This window comes from Osmerus eperlanus, chromosome 28 (assembly GCF_963692335.1).
Source record: "Osmerus eperlanus chromosome 28, fOsmEpe2.1, whole genome shotgun sequence".
NCBI lineage: Eukaryota > Metazoa > Chordata > Actinopteri > Osmeriformes > Osmeridae > Osmerus > Osmerus eperlanus.
The window spans coordinates 2,772,364-2,791,997 of NC_085045.1; the positions used below are offsets into that span (position 1 = coordinate 2,772,364).

General features: G+C 48.8%; 3 protein-coding genes across 4 annotated transcripts; all 3 read right to left on the minus strand.

The window, feature by feature from the left end:
* Nucleotides 1–1,007: 1,007 nt before the first annotated feature.
* plekha2 (pleckstrin homology domain containing A2) lies at nt 1,008–8,012 on the minus strand. The gene is made up of 12 exons (XM_062454704.1): nt 7,662–8,012; nt 6,351–6,518; nt 6,064–6,120; nt 5,841–5,889; nt 5,572–5,669; nt 4,639–4,770; nt 4,457–4,546; nt 4,271–4,339; nt 4,055–4,125; nt 3,849–3,910; nt 3,118–3,197; nt 1,008–2,562 (listed from the first exon to the last, which is right to left on the minus strand). Exons 2-12 carry the CDS (start codon nt 6,489–6,491, stop codon nt 2,092–2,094), a joined length of 1,320 nt encoding a protein of 439 aa, XP_062310688.1. The 5' UTR covers nt 6,492–6,518; nt 7,662–8,012; the 3' UTR covers nt 1,008–2,091.
* Nucleotides 8,013–8,975: 963 nt separating this feature from the next.
* Nucleotides 8,976–11,851, minus strand: si:ch211-113d22.2 (lymphocyte antigen 6D). Of its 2 annotated transcripts, none has more exons than XM_062454872.1 (3): nt 11,676–11,851; nt 10,678–10,818; nt 8,976–10,095 (listed from the first exon to the last, which is right to left on the minus strand). In XM_062454872.1, exons 1-3 carry the CDS (start codon nt 11,722–11,724, stop codon nt 9,878–9,880), a joined length of 408 nt encoding a protein of 135 aa, XP_062310856.1. In that variant the 5' UTR covers nt 11,725–11,851; the 3' UTR covers nt 8,976–9,877. The 2 variants fall into 2 exon arrangements, with proteins under 2 accessions (XP_062310856.1, XP_062310857.1); XM_062454873.1 differs by having other exon boundaries at nt 10,678–10,791; nt 11,676–11,843.
* A 609-nt stretch (nt 11,852–12,460) lies between these two features.
* On the minus strand, nt 12,461–19,261 carry LOC134014890 (transforming acidic coiled-coil-containing protein 1-like; the record flags this gene model as incomplete). The annotated part of the gene is given in 14 exon segments (XM_062454068.1): nt 12,461–13,788; nt 14,079–14,199; nt 14,538–14,644; nt 14,768–14,928; nt 15,166–15,209; nt 15,365–15,441; nt 15,517–15,651; nt 16,073–16,125; nt 17,235–17,319; nt 17,414–17,468; nt 18,389–18,424; nt 18,753–18,949; nt 18,951–19,099; nt 19,102–19,261. Coding segments are annotated over 14 exon segments (1,449 nt in total), but the record flags the coding sequence as incomplete, so codon positions are not given.
* Between the last annotated feature and the right edge of the window lie 373 nt (nt 19,262–19,634).

The following is a 19,634-nucleotide window of genomic DNA, read 5'->3' on the forward strand; positions in this document are numbered from 1 at the left end:
GTGGAATAACTGAAAAGTTGACCGTGCATCGACCCTATACTTCACAATACAAATCTTTAACAGTGTAATAGATTTGACAATTTTGCATGGCATGCAAAGGAAGATTTGGAGAACACAGCAACTCTACCCTCTACCTTGCTCCCCATTCTCTGAGCCTATAAAGACGTGAGACCAAGACGGCTTGGCAACTTGCAGCAGAAAGGCGTCCATGTGGGAAAATTAACATTTAGGACGCCAACATCTGCAAGACTGCCCTCAGAGCAACCTGTCACTCACTAGAGTTAGACAAGAGGTGCCATTTCTGACAGGTGACCTTTAAATGTTGGCACAGACACAGGCTTACGATATGCGCAGACACACACAAACACACAAAATACGGAAGTGCACAGACACAGGTGGTTTGTGAAGCCCCCCTCACCTCCCTCGCCTCCCCCCTTCATAACCCCTCACCCTCTCTTAATCAGCGCCGGGCTGACCGTTGTCTTTAAGGCTTCAAAAAGGTTCTCATGCTTGGGTACCTCTCTGGTGCTGGAGGGCCCTCTGACTGGAGCGTGCTCAAGGCTCATGTCACCACACAGTTGACATTTCCTGGTCTCTCAGGGCCTTTCACAGCTGTGCAGAGCTCCGCAGGAGACCTTCAGTCCGGACGCCGCTCTGGTGGTCTGAGCGAGGCCTTGGGGAGACGGGTCTGGAGGAGAGAGGGGAGCAGGGAAGCGGCCTGACTTAGAGATGGGTCACTAGCTCCGGAGGGACGGGGGTGTGAAATACTTCACTTAACACAGCCTCTGGAAGGGTCAGTGTGTGTGCGTGTGTGTGTTTGAAGTGGTCTAAACTTCTGTATAGGCTCCTTTAGGGTCTAGAAAGTATGTAAAAACAAACTTTAATTTGAATCAGTTTCAACCCATAGGAACCCCGTAGTGGAATTGGGCTTTGAAGTGTCAAGTTCCTGCAGGTGAACTTGAATAACCCAAAACAAAGAAAGAAATAATGTAGCTTATCAATATTCATTCATTAAAAAGCCGTAATTATTTATTGTGCATAAAACACACATTGATCAATATTACAGTCAGATAAGTGAATTTGTTTAATATCTCACCACGTTCAACTGATCAAATTCACGCCACAGTTGAGGTCCCAACCATGATTGCCACTGAACTGCTAGCATTGCTTCAGCGTTCGGCCTAAGCAGTGGTTTCGCGGAGGTGATCGAATGCGTTTCTGAACGTGAAGAGACAAGATGGAGGCCAGCTAGGTACTTGGTTAGGCCAAAAGCAATACTGACGAGCACAGTGGACCCTGTCGTGCGAACAGCTTCTGAACAACTAACCGAGTTAACCAATCAAAGCACCAGCAGGTGTCTGACAAGGCAAAGGTACCAAGTGGACCCATATAAAGCACCAAGGTGGGTTTCACAGTTCCTGTGGCAACTCAGACAAGCAAAGCCAAAGAAATAAAGCAGGTCAAAATGTGAAAACCAGAAAAGATACATTATATATTACACCAGAGACAAGTTCTTCTTTCTGATAAAAACAAAACAATAAAAAGCAGAGAGAGCAAGTTTAGGATGAATCGAACAGCTAGCTGATCAACTGTTACTGTAGGTTACCATGACGATTGTGAGTAGATTACATTCCTGGCAGCAAATAAATGATTGGCTAGGCTTTCTGGAGCATGGGCGGACCAGGTTACATAACTAAGGCTAAGACAGAATGTGTTAGTTTGTTAGACAATCATTAAGGCATACTATACCTTGGGACAACGACCAAGGAGGACATTCAAGTTTTCAAAGGAAATCGTACAAAAACAACGTACCCCTTCACAGTCCGGGCCTTCAAATAACTCCAGGCCCCCCGTTTACCCCTCCCAGTGGTACCCTCTTTCTGCCCTCACCCCTCCCCTTCATAGACTGTCCCGGAACACTGCCCGAAACCCACTTTTCGACGCCACCTTGCCACCAGGGGGCCACAGCAGCAGGCCAGACCAGCAGACACACCACCGTTCCACAACAGAGGAAGGAGGGAGTCTCTCTCTCTCTCATCTCTATCAGTCACTATCACATAACAGTCTTCAAGCGAGGGCACTTGACCGGCGCTAGACGTCGGTGGTGCGGACCCCGTCCTCGTCCAGGACGTAGGGGAAGCTGCGGCTGGGAGGCTGCGGCTGGGAGTGATGCCTCCTGCGACCACCAGACGGCGCTGGGCCTGCCGGGTCCCCCACCGATCCCAGGGACATCTTCTGACCCAGGGCTGCCGCCACCGTGCGGGGCACGCCGGGGCCAGGGGCCGGGGCCGGGGCGGAGAGGGAGGTGGAGGAGGAGGAGAGGGAGGAGGAGGAGGAAGAGGAGGTGGAGGAGCGAGAGGGCATGGAGCTGAAGGTGTGCTCTTGGTCCATCGTGGGCAGAGTGGAGGTCGTTCGCTGGGGTAGGGGTGTCCAGGGCTGCCAGCCTGGGGCTACTGAGCAGGACTTCACCAGGGGGGGTCTCCTGTCCTCCCCTTGAGGACGTGAGCGGGTGGCCCGGTTACCGCTTTGACACAGTGAGGGGCCATGCTTGAACCCAGATCCCTGAGAGAGGAGGAAGAGAAGGAGGAGAGGAGTGTCAAACAAGACCTTCTCACGGATGGGTGTACTGTTTTACTTTCATGACTATTGATTTTTTTTTGATGAGAGGAGGAGACGACACAAGGAAAGAAGGACATGGTTGCCAGGGGAAACTCAGGCTCGGTCTCCAGGGGCATGTTTGTGTGTTTGGATTTCAATGCCCTGCACAACGAAGCCCCACACCAACACAACAGTCCCAGAAAGAGGAAACATCACTGAGCTTCCTGCAACAAAGGTTACACAAGAAGGGAAGGGAGCACAGAGAGGGTAGAGAGACACACAGTGTGAGAAAACGGAGAGAGCAGAAAGAGAAGAGAGAGTGAGATTCGAGAGAGGAAGAGAGGGAGAGAAAGAGAGAGAGAGAGAGAGAGAGAGAGAGAGAGAGAGAGAGAGAGAGAGAGAGAGAGAGAGAGAGATAGAGAGAGAGAAAGAGAAAGAGAGAGAGAGAGAGAGACGAAAGAGAGGGCAGGGAGAAAGCAGAGACTTTAGAGTGCGTGGAAATAGAGAAATGCCTCTTACCTTTGGAGGGCCTCTAAAGTCCTGTATCTTCATCTGGATATCTCCGATCCAGCCATGCATGTCCTCTGGAGAGTCTGTCTGCACACACACACACACACACATATACGTCAGGCACCCACACATCTTGAAACTCAGCATTTGAAACTCAAGTCAAACATGCTGAGAAGTACAACTAAACTACATACCCCAACTCCCCAACCCCCCCCCCCCCCCACACACACACACACACAGGCCCATGTGCCCCCCCCCCCTCCCTCTAAACTGAGTGACCCCAGTCGGCTGTTCTCCCAGAGGGATCTTTAGGATATTATTGTTGTTATGCTTGCTGTGCTATGCTTGTTTTTAAAATTAAAAACAGTCAGTTGACTCTAAAAAGAGAACCAGCCACACAGCAGCAACAGAGCACTGAGGAAACAAAGGTGACCAACCGATGGGACACACACACACACACACACACCAACCCACCATCACACACACACACACACCAACCCACCATCACACACACACACACACACACCAACCCACCATCACACACACACACACACACACCAACCCACCATCACACACACACACCAACCCTCCATCCCTCCATCACACACATACACAGACCCACCAACCCTCCATCACACACACACAACTGCACACCAACAGCTTCACCGAACCTGGTCCATTATGACTGGCAGGAAACAGGTAGCTTACCTGGACGTAGAAGATTCTGGAGCTGGTGATGAGGACGTAGAAGATTCTGGAGCTGGTGATGATTTCAAACAGGTTGTCTCTTGTCAGTAGGTCCCTGAGACATCCACACACACTTAAGCAACAGTTATCCAGTATGCATATATATATATATATATATAAAATAGTCTACTATTGTGTCTATTATTTAAGGTTGTAAAGAAGGAAGGAGCAAGCAGGAAATAGAGAGTTGTGGACAAACCCAGACTTGACCAGACATTCATGGACCTTCTGGATGTCCCTCAGAGGAACAGCTCTCAGGGGCTCCTTGTCCTTATATAGAGACAGAACCAGCACTGGTTATTACACACACACACACACACACACACACACACACACACACACACACACACACACACACACACACACACACACACACACACACACACACACACACACACACAGATTGTGACCTCACCGAAGCACACTTGTAGTAACTGACAGTGTTGTGGTCCAGGATGAAGTAACGTCTTTTCCAGCTCTTCCTCTAAAACACAAGTCACCAAAACACATCTCAACACCACAAGAAGACAGGGTACATGTTTAGTTTTTGGTCATGTGAAACATGCATGTGTGTGTGTGTGAGAGTATGTGTGAAACGAACCACGTTTCCCTGTTTGACACAGAAGCCACATCGTAGCACCCCCGGCCTGGTGGGCTTGCTCTCTCTGATCTCTGACTCCTCCCCATTGTTCTGCAACACACACACACAACACATCTCATCTACACCTTCACCACCAGCACCCCAGGCCTCCTGCTCACTGTGGCGGTCCCAGAGCCCAGTACCTGGTAGATAGGGGTGTGAACCACAACACCTCCAATAATTTCTGCTCTGTAGGCCTGCTGTGGCTTCCCTCCATCACTGGTCACCGTGGTAACATCGCGACTAGGTTGGGTGACAGGTCCAGCTTTGGGAACCTAGACACCACACACACACACATTTTACATGACTAAAACAAAAACAAAAAACACTGCACACTAATTGTTACACAAAATGCCTCTCTCTCTGACCAACTTGACTTGGACACACTGTCAGGCATCCCTGTGACAAGCAGGGCCTCCGATGCACAGGGTTTCCCCAAGGAGTGCAGAGGCAATGATAGAGGAAGTAAAAGTGAGCGAGAAGACTGATTTCCTGTGACATTGCAGGTAAAGAACACACCCATGTGAGGCTGTAGGCCCTCGACAGCAACACAAACACACACGGACACATCTGCTAAATGAATGACCACACACACACACATGGCTAATGAAGTTCATTGAAACTCTGCTGTCAATTTTCAACATCTCATTGTTAAGGGGAGGCTGCTGATAAGGCTGTGTGTGTGTGTGTGTGTGTGTAACGTACACACACCCAGGCCTAACTGTTGATCGTGACCACAGAGCACTTCCGCCTGAGTGCTTCTGTTTTGTTCTGTGATGTAATATCCTGTGTGTGATGTAATGTGTATGTGTGTCCTTAATGATTCACAGAGCCCTAAAAGGAGATAAGGAGAAGATATGGACAGGGAGCTTAGAGGAGTCTGTACTGTTGAGAGCTGACGCAGACACATTTCAGATAGTTTGTCCAAAAGGGTTAGGGTTATTTGCTTTAGATCCCAATGCCATACAGCTAACCAGGATTCCTCTAGTCTAGGAGTTAGGGTTAAAGGTTAGTGTAAGGTCCGTATTACATTAGCACAGTGTCTTGTGTAGCTGTTTGGTGCTGTAGTGACTCACTGTGATCTTGGTGGCCTTGTTGAGAGCTGCCACCCAGTCTTTCATGTCTGTCGGGTCGTTGGCTTGAAGGTAGTACCGACGAGACACTGAGTTGATCACTGAGGGAGGAGGCTTGGGTTAGGACACGACTGACACACACCCAGGACATGTGACTAGAAAGGCAGGGATCTCTGTCTGTGTGTAGCTCCATTATCTCAAAAACCAGGGACACTGTGTGAAGTCTGATTTGGAAACTAGTCTGACTACTTTCTGTAGAAAGACTGACTCACCAAAACAGAACTCAGTCTTGGGCTTCTGTTTCAGTGTGGCCTCACTCACCTGACCGTGGGGGAAGAGAGGGAGGGGAGAGAGGGAGGAGAAGAGCAGAGAGGAGGGTGTGGGAGAGGAGAGGAAGAGGAGAGGACAGGAAGGAAGGAAGATGAGATAGGGTTGGTTAGTTATAATTCCCTGAAAACCCAAAGTCCATAGTCAGAAAAGGTGAGGTGAGTTTACCTTGGAGATATAGGTCAGTCGTAGGCTTCCCACAGCACTAGCTCCACTAGGGAGGTTCTGCACACATACGCACGTACACACACACACACACGCATGACATTGGACTCAAGATCAAGATTACGCATCACGGTCAATATCACTTCCCCTGTTAATACTATGCGTGTGTGTGTGAGAGAGAGTGTTACCTGAGGGTTGTGTGTGTGAGAGAGAGTTACCTGAGGGTTGTCCATGTGTGTGTGTGGGGGTGGGGGGGAGGGGGTGGGAGAAAAAGAATGAGAAAGTGTTACCTGAGGGTTGTCCATGTACCAGCGCAGTGTATTTCCCTGCGTGTCCAGGATGAAGTACCTCCTCTGGAATCGACCGCTGTTCTCCTGCTCCTCGATGTCCAGGAAGCCACACACCCTGCTCAGTCTGTCCAGGTACGGCATCCTGCCCTGGAACACTACTTCATATCACTGACAGGAGAGAGGGAGGGAGAGAGAGAGAGAGAGAGGAGAGAGACAGAGAGAGAAAATGGGGTGGTTTGAAGACAAACAAGTTAGGGCAACATCTGGGAGATGGGAGGTACATCTATTGAACACGCGCGCGCACATACACACACACACACTCAGCAGTTTTTCATGTGACGTTATTGAGGCACCAAGGCTAACCCTGCAGACCCAGTCTGAGCTGAGCACTCTACCACAGCCAGAAATTACAGACTGCACTGCAGATCTGCAGACACGCACATTTCAGCTGGCCAGAAGAGGGAAGGAGGGAGGAAAGGGGGGAAGGGAGGGAAGAGGAGAGTTGAAAAATACTTAGATTTACTTAGAAATACAAGATTTGATCTTGAACAGAAGATCAGTAGAGAGATTGCTGATGGATTTGTTCATGTGGTGCTTCTGATGAAGCGAAACAGTGAATGTACAGCTTGATCAAGCAGAGATAAAGCCATGATAACGGAGGCCAGTTTACTTTATACACAAACTATAAATAGTGTGTTTTGTGCTGTCAATCCTATGACATAGTCCCCATTAAAATCTCTCGTTAGAGAGATAGTCTTTTTAATCAACCCTAAACTTTGGATAACTCTATAAACAGAACACAGAGACACTATACAACCCTGTTGTGGTTATCGGCTAATCAGTTTGAATTAACCGCAGCAGCGGCGATTATGTCTGACAGTTAAATGTCATGTTGGTCTCACTGACAGACATGTATTAGCCTTGGTCTCAATTTCTAGCAGGCATTGCATGGGACGTCTGACAACCACACTCAAGGCTTGGATCCGTATGATCCAGAAAAGTCTAACTTAATTTATATCCATAGATAATTTTTTTGCTGAAACAATGTTACACTGCTACTAAATCTTGCCATTCTCCCGAGACTACATCACGAGCCAAATGGACCATATTTGGGTGGGATTCCAGCTTTCTCATTTTTAATGAACCCCATCTTGCGCCCCCATAACCCTGCTGGAGATGCATGATTCAGACTGATGACCTGAAACACCACCAGCTGCACACAACCCTTACAGAGGAAGGTGCATGCCTTCCCATACTCCGTTAACAAACAAACACACGCACACCCACGCACACGCACAAGCATAAACTTACCCGCTTCTGAAATTCTGTTGGTTGCCGTGTAAGCCGCAACCCAATAAACCGAAACACTTCGGTTTAGAAAATAGAAAATACTAATTCTATAGGACGCGTCTCGGGCACATGATAAAAATAACGTTTTCGTACAAACATTTACGAATTGTTCACGTTCCGGGCGCTGACATGTTTCTGACATGTACTGTGCCTGATCGAGCCACGGAAAGTTGTCTAAGTTTTTTCCGGGTAGAAGGGCTCGCGATTAGAATAAACCAACCCCGGATGTGATCCGCTTTGCTCTCTTTTTTTTATCTGTCAACCAAGAAGAACCGAGGGCAGCTAACGCACTCCTCTCTTCATTATGTCAGTCCCTAGTGAATAAAAAAACTGTCTGTCTGAAATTTTCTTATCAGTATACAGAGGAAGCCCAGTAGCCAATTGTTTTAGATAACAGCCTAATGCAATATAAAGACTTGAAATGTTCTCAACTTCTTTACATCATCTATTTGGCACAGTATCATGAGAACTAGGTCAATGAGGACTGAACGCTCATGTTCCATTTCTGACATTTACATTCTAGGCACTTGGCGCATCCATTCAATAAGTGCACGAAGTGAAACAGGATGGCGATTGCCGATGAATCTCCCTTCACGGTTTTGTAGTGTGAGACGGAAGGGCCCGTCTTTGTGTAGTAATGCATCTGAGCCCTTCTGTGTTTCGTAAGACAGAGCGGGAGACAGATCTCACCAAACCTGTCTGATATCTTCACTTAAGTCGAGACCGTGTAATCATTCACACAAACAGTAGATTAATCTGAGCACACAGCCAGGCCACCCCAGAGACAAGACCTGACTGTGTGATCAACAAACATAAAGTAGATCTACATGGGCCAGGTCTTATAGGCCGGGGCAAACAGGACGTTCAAATTAGATCACTCCTAGTGTGTCTAGTGTGTGTGAGAGAGATATACATAGAGACTGTTTGTGTGTGTCTCATGCCTCAAGGTTCTAGACTGGTTAACCACCTGCAAGCAGCGGAAAACTATTGAGGGGAGCTCACCTCATGTGGTTGGCAATTAAGGCAAAGGACACAGAGAGGGTGCAGGAAGTGAGCGTTTTTCAACATCCCACCACCCCTGCAGACTAGTCACACACACACGCACACACACACACACACGCACGCACGCACACACACACACACACACACACACACACACACACACACACACACACACACACACACACACACACACACACACACACACACACACACACACACACACACACACACACACACAGAGACGGACAGGAGAAAATAATCACAGGGTCAAAATTAAGGGTGCAATTGCTAATTTATTCAAACATAAGCATACATGCAAAAACATCTGCATGATAGCACGTGACATGCTAAAAGGTTAGCAAGTAATACTTTCTCTCTGGGATGTTTGGAGTCTCTTAACCAGTCAGATCTAGCTGGCGAGCATTCTTCTGTTGCTAAGGGATGGATTCTCCAACTAGAGCAAGCTCAGCACTAACCCAGCCTCATGCACCCTGAAGTCTACTGAGACCACAGCAGCCTCACTCTGATAACATCAAACACGGTGGTGCGTACATGTCAGCTAGCAGTCAGCCAGGGGGAGGGGCTGTGGAGATCAGTGGTCTGGCAGTGACTGGAGCCCTGCCAGGGACCCAGAGAAGGCTCAGACAGGATGGTGCACACCAGCCATAGACCGACCAGGATAACCTTTACACAGAACCCCCCGTACAAATCACGAATGACTGCATTAATGAGGAAAGAAATATGTATTCTCCCAGACAGTTTTTTCCTTCCACCCCTATCGCCCCCCCCCCTCCCCCCACCCCTACTCACTCACATGTTGACATGTTGACCCCCTGCTTTCACAAGGCTTTTTTACTCGAATCCCCCTTGAACCCCCGTACCCCAACCAAATGGACATGTACCTAAAAAACGTATTCCTCACTTCACCACGTCACGAAGGGTCGTTCGCCAAACCCTCTCTCACAAGTTTAGACACACTGGACGGAAGGACTGTATAAATTAATGAACGGAGGGATAGATGGATGAAAGGATGGATGGATACATTGATGGATGGATGGACAGACGGATAAAGACACAGGAAGAATAGTTGGGTGGAGAAGTGAAACAATGACTTAATGACGCATAAGAAGGGAGCAGAGAGGAGGGCAGACAGACACGGTGGTGTAGGGGAGGGGCTACACCCTGTTGAGGGCCAGACGCAGCACGAGAGCCCCCAGGAGCAGGGCGGGGCTGGAGCCCAGGGCACCAGCGGCGTTGTGGTGCTCCCCATGGCTGTGGCTCTTGTGGGGCCCGTTGCAGTCCTCGCTGAAACAGCACTCCATCTTGGATCCGGAGTTGGCGTTGTGGCCCTTCTCGCAGAACGCCTTGTAGGAACATGACTTCATCACCGTGTCTGAAACGCGAGAGGAAGAGGAGGGAGGGGGTTAGAGACGCGGCTCATCTCCAGGGATCGGTTCTTTCTCCAGAGGCTTTGTGGGACTTTGAACATAAACTTTTGGGGTTTTGCTCTCTCTGTTTCTCTCAGAGAGGCCTGTGGTCGCTAGAAGCTTCTTGGAGTTCATCCAGTTACCCAGAAGATGAGAGGAGGAGGGCTAAGCCCGAGCCATCACAAACATACGCACACACGCACACACACACACACAAACACACACACACAGGTTCTTAATTGGTCACAGAGAAACGAGTGAAACTGCTTAAAAATGAGTATTAAGAAACATCAATTTGTCATGTTTGTTGTGAAAACTTCAAAGTATTTTAGTCTTTTCAGTGAACTGCCATGAGGAACCACTGTTCCTAGGCTGTAGCCTGACCTCTAGGGTCTGCAGAGAATACTACATGCTGTTGCCACGCAGTGAAATAGAAAAACCTCTGATTAAATCAAATAACAGTCGAACTGCTGGTATACTACATAACCTAGTTGATTAACTCATTATTAGCCTAGAAGCTACATGTTTGTGTGTGTGTGTATACTCACTGGGCCCTGTGATGGTGGAGCAGGCATCAGCATACTGGGGGCAGGAGGTGGAGCCTTGTTTGTTGCAGTCATCGTCATTGGACGCAACGCACGTGTGACACTTGAGGGCGTGGCCTTGGCAGACGGAACAAGAGAGAGCACCTGAGACGAGACTAAGCAGAATGTTCTTCTTCTACAACACATGCACACACACACACACACACACCTCCCCCCCCCCACACACACACACTCACATACCCCACACACCCACACTCACACACATACGCACACTTACACCCACCCACCCCGGTTTGGGTTTGAAGTAGCAGGCATTAAGATGTCTTCAGTAGGTTCAACCTGAAGGACCTCTGTTTCACAACCAAACTGTCTCGGCCTGTTAGTTAGTTCTCTGCTCTGTGATACACAGCAACACTTTCTTTTTTCTTACTACAACACGTTTCCCCTGGAAACAAAGATCCCATTGACTTTTACATTTACTCCTTTATGATTTCAAGTGCTCTATAGTAAGAAGAGAAATGAAGGGAGAGGAGGAGAGGAAAGAGTGGAATAGAAGGGGAAGAGGTGGAGAGGATAGGGAGTCTCTGGGACTAATATCAACATACGCAGGTCTAAAAAACAAATTAGAGAATGAAAGCCAGGCCGTTACCGGCAAATACACAACATGTGGTCCTCTGAATTCAATCTAAGCACTCAGCATTTTTCATTTATGAAAGACGAAGAGCTGTAATCATCTTGCATCCTGCTGTTTCTGGAAAGGACCAAACCTTCCACAGCCCAAGCCACCAGCCTGGGCCCTCCTGACCCAGCACTAAGACACACGGACCCCCCAAAACAAACCCAGCTGCACCCCCGGACTGGAAGTTCTCCCACCCGGACCCCTTCCCGAAACACCTCACCCTCGAACCGCCAACTCCCATCCAAATGATAGAGCCTCTGTTAAAAAAAACCCCACAGTCATCAAGCCCAAACCCAAGCTGTGCAGCCGAGGTTAGACTTACTGTGGCAGGCCAGGGTCACCAGCAGCAGAAGAGCCAGGACAGTCTTCATGGCGGTGAGAATCACTGGAGGCTTGGAGGGACGGCAGAGGAGTGGGAGCCCACGGGGTCGACGAGACGGAGGGGAGAAGGGAGAGGAGGGGTGGAGGAGGAGGAGGTGGTGGAGGAGGAGAGGCTCAGCCAGGAGAACAACTGAAGTATTAAGGTCTTAGTTCTAATCCCAATCATTGCTGCACAGCCAGCACACTTTGCTAATGGACTTAACCTGCTGCAAGCTTTAACAGGGCCATGGCCAGAGCCAGGGTCAGGGATACCCTCAGAGGTGCTGGGCTCCACATGGAGCCTTGGAGGACGATGGAGAACGGGTCAGATCTTCATCAGGGAGGGGGACAATGGACTGGGGGGCAGGGTGGGGGGGGGTGCCTGTTTCACTTCGGAACGACCACATCCTCGTGGTAGCATCCATGGGTCACCTGCGTCCTGCTGTCCTAGTCGGACAACACAGGACGTCTCTGCCTCCACCCCCAACCTCAAGGTCACACACTTACGACACACGTCTCCAGCTTAGCGAGTGTGTGTGTGTGTGTTTGTGTGTATGTGTGTGTGTGTGTGTGTGTGTGAGTGTGTGTGTGTGTGTGTTTGCGTGGCTAGTGGGATAAAGCTGACAGACTCATTGACACCAACAGGTCTGTCTCCCCTTGGGGTGTCGAGTTTGTCGTTCTCAGTCAAACGGCGCCGTCCTGTTGGCAGTGAGCAAACACAGACACCGAACACAAACACAGCGACGCTCGCGACTATTCATATTTATTCAGGCAAAAGGTACACACTCTGCAAATGTTAATAAACAAAACACAATGTCAAAAGATCTGTAGTATGTGCTTGTTCTGAATTTGCAGTACAGATACAAATCATCTTTGTAGAAAAGGTCACAGAATGATAAACTATACATTTTCTAATATAAACATGATCATTGTTGCTGGAGCTAATAGGATGGTACGTGACATTGTCTGGAAGGATGAACAGGCATGGCATTAGTTCACCTAGCTGAACTTTACAGTTGGCATGTAACAAGGTGGATTATCACAGACCAGCTTGTCTTAAACAATAACTAAAAGGTATGTTTCAAATGGTAAAAGGAACTGCCTGTTTAAAGATCCAGAGAGCGAAAACGTTCTTCCAAATAACATTTCTTCGAACACATTCACGCAAAAAATTGTTTTTGTCTTAACCTCCAGTTGGTGATTATATTTCACTACATTGGTGAATGATGTCTACAACCGGCAAAGTTTAAATGTCATGTGCAAATCCCAAAACGCGTACAGAAGCAATTCTGGTTTCACAGTAAACCAGTATCAGGGGAGGACGGAACACAGTTTATAACAACAGCACAAGGCCTCGCAGGTTAGTAAAAGCTATCCACAGTATTTCCTTGAGAACCTCCTCCCTCCTCTCAGCGACAAAGCACCCTGACCTTGCCCATGCCACGCCCACCCCACCAATCTGACCCCAATTCATCCATACATCCCAGTGCAGTAAATTACTGTGATATTATGGCAGGTGTGGAGAAGGTTTTTGTACAGATAAAATCATTGTCAGTTACATTTATTTAAGCACTTGTATGCAAAGCCATGACAGCTACAGTCAAGGGGGTTACTAGTATTGTGTTTATACTATGGGAGGAGACATTTGCAGGGGTTGTGAATATAACAACTTTATTTACACTGAAGATATACAGTATTTTACCAAGACATTTTTTTTTGTGTGCGAAGCTGCAATACGTTCCTGAAGTGAAGGAGGAGGATCCACATGTAACATAGACCTTGTTTTAAATTAAATATTTAGTGCAATATCTGGTGCATGTGGACAAGGTGCACTCTATAGGATGTGTTCATAGGATGTACCAGTTAAGCAGCAACATCCTGAGGGTGGGCTCACAGCAGGGTTGCAGAGCTGCTCATTGGCTGGATGCATGCAGAGCGGAACGCTATAGGCTGTTGGCAAGGCTAAAAGGGTTCGGATTGGTTGATTGGGAAATTCATGGAATCCCTCAGTCGGATGTTCCCATCTTGGCGATGAGCTCGTCACAGATCTTAGTGAGCTCCTCGATCTCCTGATTCTGTGGAGCGATGACAGGATGACAGTGGGGGACAGTTAGGAGATCCCTCTCCGGCACACAGGTTGAGGCCTTTGAGTTAGCATGTACTGTAGTGTCGGGATTAGCATGTTGTGTAGAGTGCAGTAACATTACACTTAGCATATAATAAGACTTTATTTATACAGCACATTTCATACAAGATTGAGTGTTAGAGTTAGCATTTAGACTAATACGTCGTACGTTTCGTTAGTTAGCGGTGTATGTAGCATGCTGTGTGTAGTCAGGCTGTGATGTCGGTGTTGGTGTCTGACCTTCTGCTGCAAGGCTCTCTCCAGGGAGTCCACCTTCATCTGCTCCTTCCTCAGACTGGCCGTCAGAGCCACGCTCTCTGAGCTCGCCTTCCCACGCACCTGGGCTATCTCCTCATTGGCCCTGACAGACAGGAAGGAAGAGGCGCAGGGAAAGGGCCAGCGTGAGAGTTTCCATCAACCGTTCCACCGTGGAGTGGTTTAGAGCGTTTCAGAGAGAAGAGAGTTTTTGTGTGTGGAAGTCAGGTGGCTGAGCGGTGAGGGAGTCGGGCTAGTAATCTGAAGGTTGCCAGTTCGATTCCCAGCCGTGCCAAATGACGTTGTGTCCTTGGGCAAGGCACTTCACCCTACTTGCTTCGGGGAGAATGTCCCTGTACTTACTGTAAGTCGCTCTGGATAAGAGCGTCTGCTAAATGACTAAATGTAATGTAAATGTAAATGTGTGGTTCCTACTGGTCTTACTTGTCTAGTTTCTCCTCGGCATGGAGTTTGAGGGTCTGGTATCTCTGCTCCTCCTGCTTGACCCTGGCCAAGTATTCCTGCGCACACTTCTTCAACACTTCCTCATTCTGTAATTAGACGGCCCACAAGACTCAGCATCCAGCGCAACAAAAACACAACAAAATGCAACGCTTTTTTCTGTACGCTCTCACTGTGACCACTGATGCCCTTTGAGCCCTGGCCCCGCACACCTTCTTGAACCCCTCCAGGGTGCTCTTCATGTTCTCGTAGCGACGGAACATGTCGGACAGAGAGCGCTCTACAGAGTTCAGGTCCCCCAGCGCCGAGTCCTTCTCCATGATCACACTCTGAAGGGATTTCTGGTGGCTCATGCTGTTACGCTGCTCGTCCTCTGAAAGAGAGGGAGAGACAAAGAGAGACAGAGAGAGAGAGAAAGAGAGAGGGAGAGAGAGACAAAGAGACAGAGAGAGAAAGAGAGAGAGAGGTAGTGTGGAAGAGTGAGAAAGGGAGTGAGGGAGATGGAGAGAAAGACAAAATGACAGAGAGAGAGAGTTAGAGTTATCATCTGTAGGATGTCTGAAAAAGCCAAGGGGGAAACCTACCCACTGTGAGAAACATCAGCACTCACCGATCATCTGAGCGATGGTCTTCTCATACTCTGCCACTATCTTCCTGTAGAAAGAGGAGGACGTCCAGAGATTAGCTCAGACCGTCCAGCTCAACACACACATCGTTCATTGTATTCGTTTATACAAATCTAGCGGTCTGAAACACCGACCACGTGTGTTTTGGAGAACACAACGTTGTTCTAGAACATTCCCAGGTACCTCATCTCATGGACTTCCTGCCTGCTCTCCTCATGCTTCCTCCTCCAGTCGCTGGCCTCGACCTCCTTGGTGATGATCTGAGAAGAGACGTCTGTGATGAACAGAGCTCTTTGTGTGTGTGTGTGTGTGTGTGTGCGTGTGTGTTTCAGTACCTCCTCTCTGATGAGGGTGAGAACGGCTGTTTTCTCAGCCTCGCTGATGCAGATGGAGTCTAAGACCTGACTTCCTGTCTTTGGCGTGTCACTTCCTGACAGACTGGCATTCTTCAGTTTGCAGGGTTCCTCATACTTATCAGGGTGGGGTGAGTGAGAGAACAGCAGAGGAAACAATACATCACATTAGTACATCACTCGAACGCAATCCAACATTGAGCTTCGAGGGAGTGATGCTTAGGGTCTTCAAATTGTGCTCCCCCTCTATTAATCTCTGTCTCTCTTTGCTCATGCTGTTAATATCCCTCCTATGCCCCCTCCCCCAGTCATCCCCTCTTGCCCTTCCTGGGATTACAAGCATTGCTAGTCATGATCTAATCTCCTGGATTATAACCCTAATCCCTTTGTCACCTAAAGAAATGCCCCACTGGCATATTACACCTCACACACTGACCACTTATCTGTGGCACGGACAAGCAAACTACATCTGTCAAAAAGGGCATTGGAGAGGTTATTTATCGCCACCAAGAGGTGAGGTGAGAGATTGCATACTCACCATGGAACAACATTCTGCCTCTTCTGCTTTGGGTGACACACAACTCTCTGGATCTGTAAGAGAGATTGACAGTAAAACACAAAATATTCTATTTTATTATATTGTTACTGTAAATATATCTAAATTCCTAGATGACATGAGTGTTCCACTTGCAGCTTCAAGGCATAGGTATAGCTCAGGGATAGAGCAATTGACTACAAGAGGTCAAAGGTTCAAATTACCCCCGGTCATTGCTTTGGATAGCTAAATTAATACATGACATTATTATTACTGAACATTATTATTACTGAACAGTTAGTTCTCCAAGTTTACGTCTGATGAGACAAATGGCCACCAGGGGGCAGTGTGTGTATATAATCTACACATGTCGTGATGCTATTCCTAACCCCAACGTGAACCCTCTCCCCAACCCCAGCTCTGAGGTCTAGAGGGAGAGGTCAAATGAGGAGTGGAGCTACAGCTGTTTCTCCTGCTGCCCAACGGCATCATAGATCTGCAGTAGTAATGTCTGTCTGCTCTCATCAATATACCCTGCTCAGACAGCCACACCAACACAGCAGGGGCTCCCCACAGCCCTGGTCCTGATCTGAGTCCTGCCAGCACACAACCCAGCTGCCTCCCCTCCCCTTCCCTGTGTCTGCCTCACCACAGTTACTCACACCAAGCCCCGACTCTGGGCGGAGTAGTGGATCATTGATCGCTGTGTTTGTGTTCGTGCAGGCGTGTGCAAAAAACAAAGATGACCTTTTTTTCCCCAGTTTGGCATTGATGGAGGATGGCTGATTGATTAGCCTCAGGGAAAAGTACAGTTGAACAATTAGCTACTGTATCTGAGCCACACACACTGTCCCTCTCTGGGGACAGACTCTCCCTGGGTACCAGGCTGCATTTGAACTGCACGTGAATTCAACTCAATAAGCCCATATACTGCATAGAGAGGACAGAGAGAGTAATTACTGGATGGAGAAAGTGTGGCGTACCCAGAGTATTTTGAAATTACCTAGAGAGTGTATGTGAAGCATATAGAGTAAATACATGGATCAAGTATGTATAAAGTACACAGTATGGAGAAGGTACACAGACAGTGCCTAGAGAGTATTTCGAAAGTACCCAGAAAGTACTCTGAGAAGACACAGAAAGTACAGAGAGTAAATAGTCTTACTGCTCTGGTCTTTGTCTGCTCTGACACCAACACTGCTTGCCAGCTTCTCTTCATCTGTGGCGTGGCCCTCACGATGATCCCCCTCCTACACACACACACACACCGAAAACAGTCTTCAGTGGGTCTCCGAGTCAAAGAAAAATTCTCTGCTGCACTAAAAAAACAGTGTGATCTCTTACCTTTCCACTGACGTCCTGCTTCACAGCCGGGTTCCTGTTCACTTTACAGGAGTTCCTGTTGACGAGGAAGAGGAAGGTCAACAACCACGACAGCAACAACAACCAGCTCATAGCTGATCAGTCGTGTGTGAGTGTGTGTGTGCGCGCGTCTTGGCAGTATTCCATAGGGAGCAGAACAGCCCAGTGCAGACTGAGTGAAAGAGTGTGTAAATGCGACAGGAGGGAAAGCGACTGGTCGCACCTCATTGTGTTGCCGAGTGCGGCTGTGAGCTCGGAGACTCGGACAAATGGCAGAGTTACAGCAGAAAGGAGATCAATGAAACACATTGCTGCCGTTACACAATCCTATAAAAAGAGGCTGATTGAGAATGAGCTTGTATGAATGCGTGCTGGTGGGGTATGCTGAGGGCTCAGCTGCAGGGGAGAGAAGGTGGGAGGGGCTTCTGGTACAAAGCCAGGTTTGGGTCTAACTGGCACAGGTGTTACCTGTTGGCTAATTATCCTTGTCCCTTTGTCATGCAGTTGCGTGCTGGAAGTGGGCGGGATAAACACAGACACTGGAGGCAGAGAAGGATGGGGCTTGAGTTCTCTGGGATAATGTTATGATGTTTGTGTTATGTAGGAGACTGGACTGTATGCCCGCTGAGAATACTGGGCAGGGAAGACAGAGAAATGGGATTCATGTGAAAGTGGGTGTTTGTGTGGCAAATTAAAAAACGACATGAAGTGAAAAGATCTTTTCTCTCTCTCCTTTCAGCTTTTTCTTCCTTTCCTCCCTGATGAGGTCAGAAGGAGGGATATTGGGGTCAGGTTGAGGATGATGTAACAGGTTTTGGAACTGACTGTCAAACCTTGCTGAGACACATGGAACTGATGTGGGGAGGGGACACCAGCCAGGGAGGAAACACACAGGCGCTTGCACACACACACACACACACACACACACACACACACGTATAGCTCTACTGTACTTACAACAGCACACAGAGGAAACGGACTTGCTCAGCAGTCCTGAAGGCACACGGGGGAGAGGAAGAGGAGGAAGAGGAGGGAGAGGAGGGAGGAGGAGGGGGACACAGCAGGACAGGGTTGATTGAGGGAGGAGGAAGAGACAAGGTCACACTGTGTGTGGAGTGCGAGCTGAGGTGAGCAGGTGCAGACCGAGGGAGAGGGAGGGGGGAGGGGGGGGGGGGTTAGTGTGTGAGTAGAAACAAGGGTTTGACAGGATGCTCTCAGAGCAATCACAGTTCCGCCTCAATGCAAAACCAGTATTCAAATGTTTCTCAGTGTGTGTGTGTGTGTGTGTGTGTGTGACTGGATCTCTGTGCTCAGTACTCACGTGATGATGCTGCTTCCGCCGCTCCTCTGAGGCAATTGGTTCTCCGAATCGTCAGGTCCCTCGGGGTGAGACGGAGTCTCGGCGCTGGACGTCGAGGACTCGGAGGTCAGGTTTCCGTTGAGGAGGTCAGGGTCGATGGCGAGGTCGTGGTTCGGCTTGGGGTCAGGGCTGGAGTCAGGGGTCACGGGGGCCTGGTCCGTCCACCTCCGAAGGGTCCGGTCTGGTCAGGGACGAAAGGACAGACAGCGAGGGGGGGCGAGGCGCTTGCGGCTGGGGGGGGGAGGGCAGCGAGAGCCCCTCCATGGGATTAACTCTGGAGCTCAGGGTCAGGTTGAGGTTCTGTCCCGTCCAAATCTGTTCTGACAAGGGGCGGGGCTGTTGAGGTTGTTGAGGGCGTCGACCTCCTGGCTCGAGGCAGGGCAGGCATCCTGATTGGAGTTCTTGTCCAGGAAGGGGAGGGGAGTCTGCTGTCTGTCACCTGCAGAAAGAATAGAAGTAAACAACTCATTCTAGCCTTGGACCTCACCATCTCTCTCTCTTTCTCTCTCTCATCTTTCTCTCTCTCTCTTTCTCTCTCTCTCTCAGTTTTCTCTCTCTCCTCTTCCTGTCTCTCTCTCTCTTCTTCTCCTTCTCTTTCTCTCTCTCCCCCCCTCTCTTTCTCCATCTTTCGTTCCTTCCCTGTTCAAAGCTAAATACATGTTAAATGAAGGCATAGGAACTCCACACAACACTTCCCGTTGGAACCCTTACAATGGTCTCTGACTTCCTGTTAGAACACTTAGAATAGTCTCTTACATCCTGTGTCCCCTTACAGCAGAGGGAACTCACAATGCAGTGGAGAGTTAGCAGCCTGTTCCGGACTGCTGAGTCACACAGCTCTGA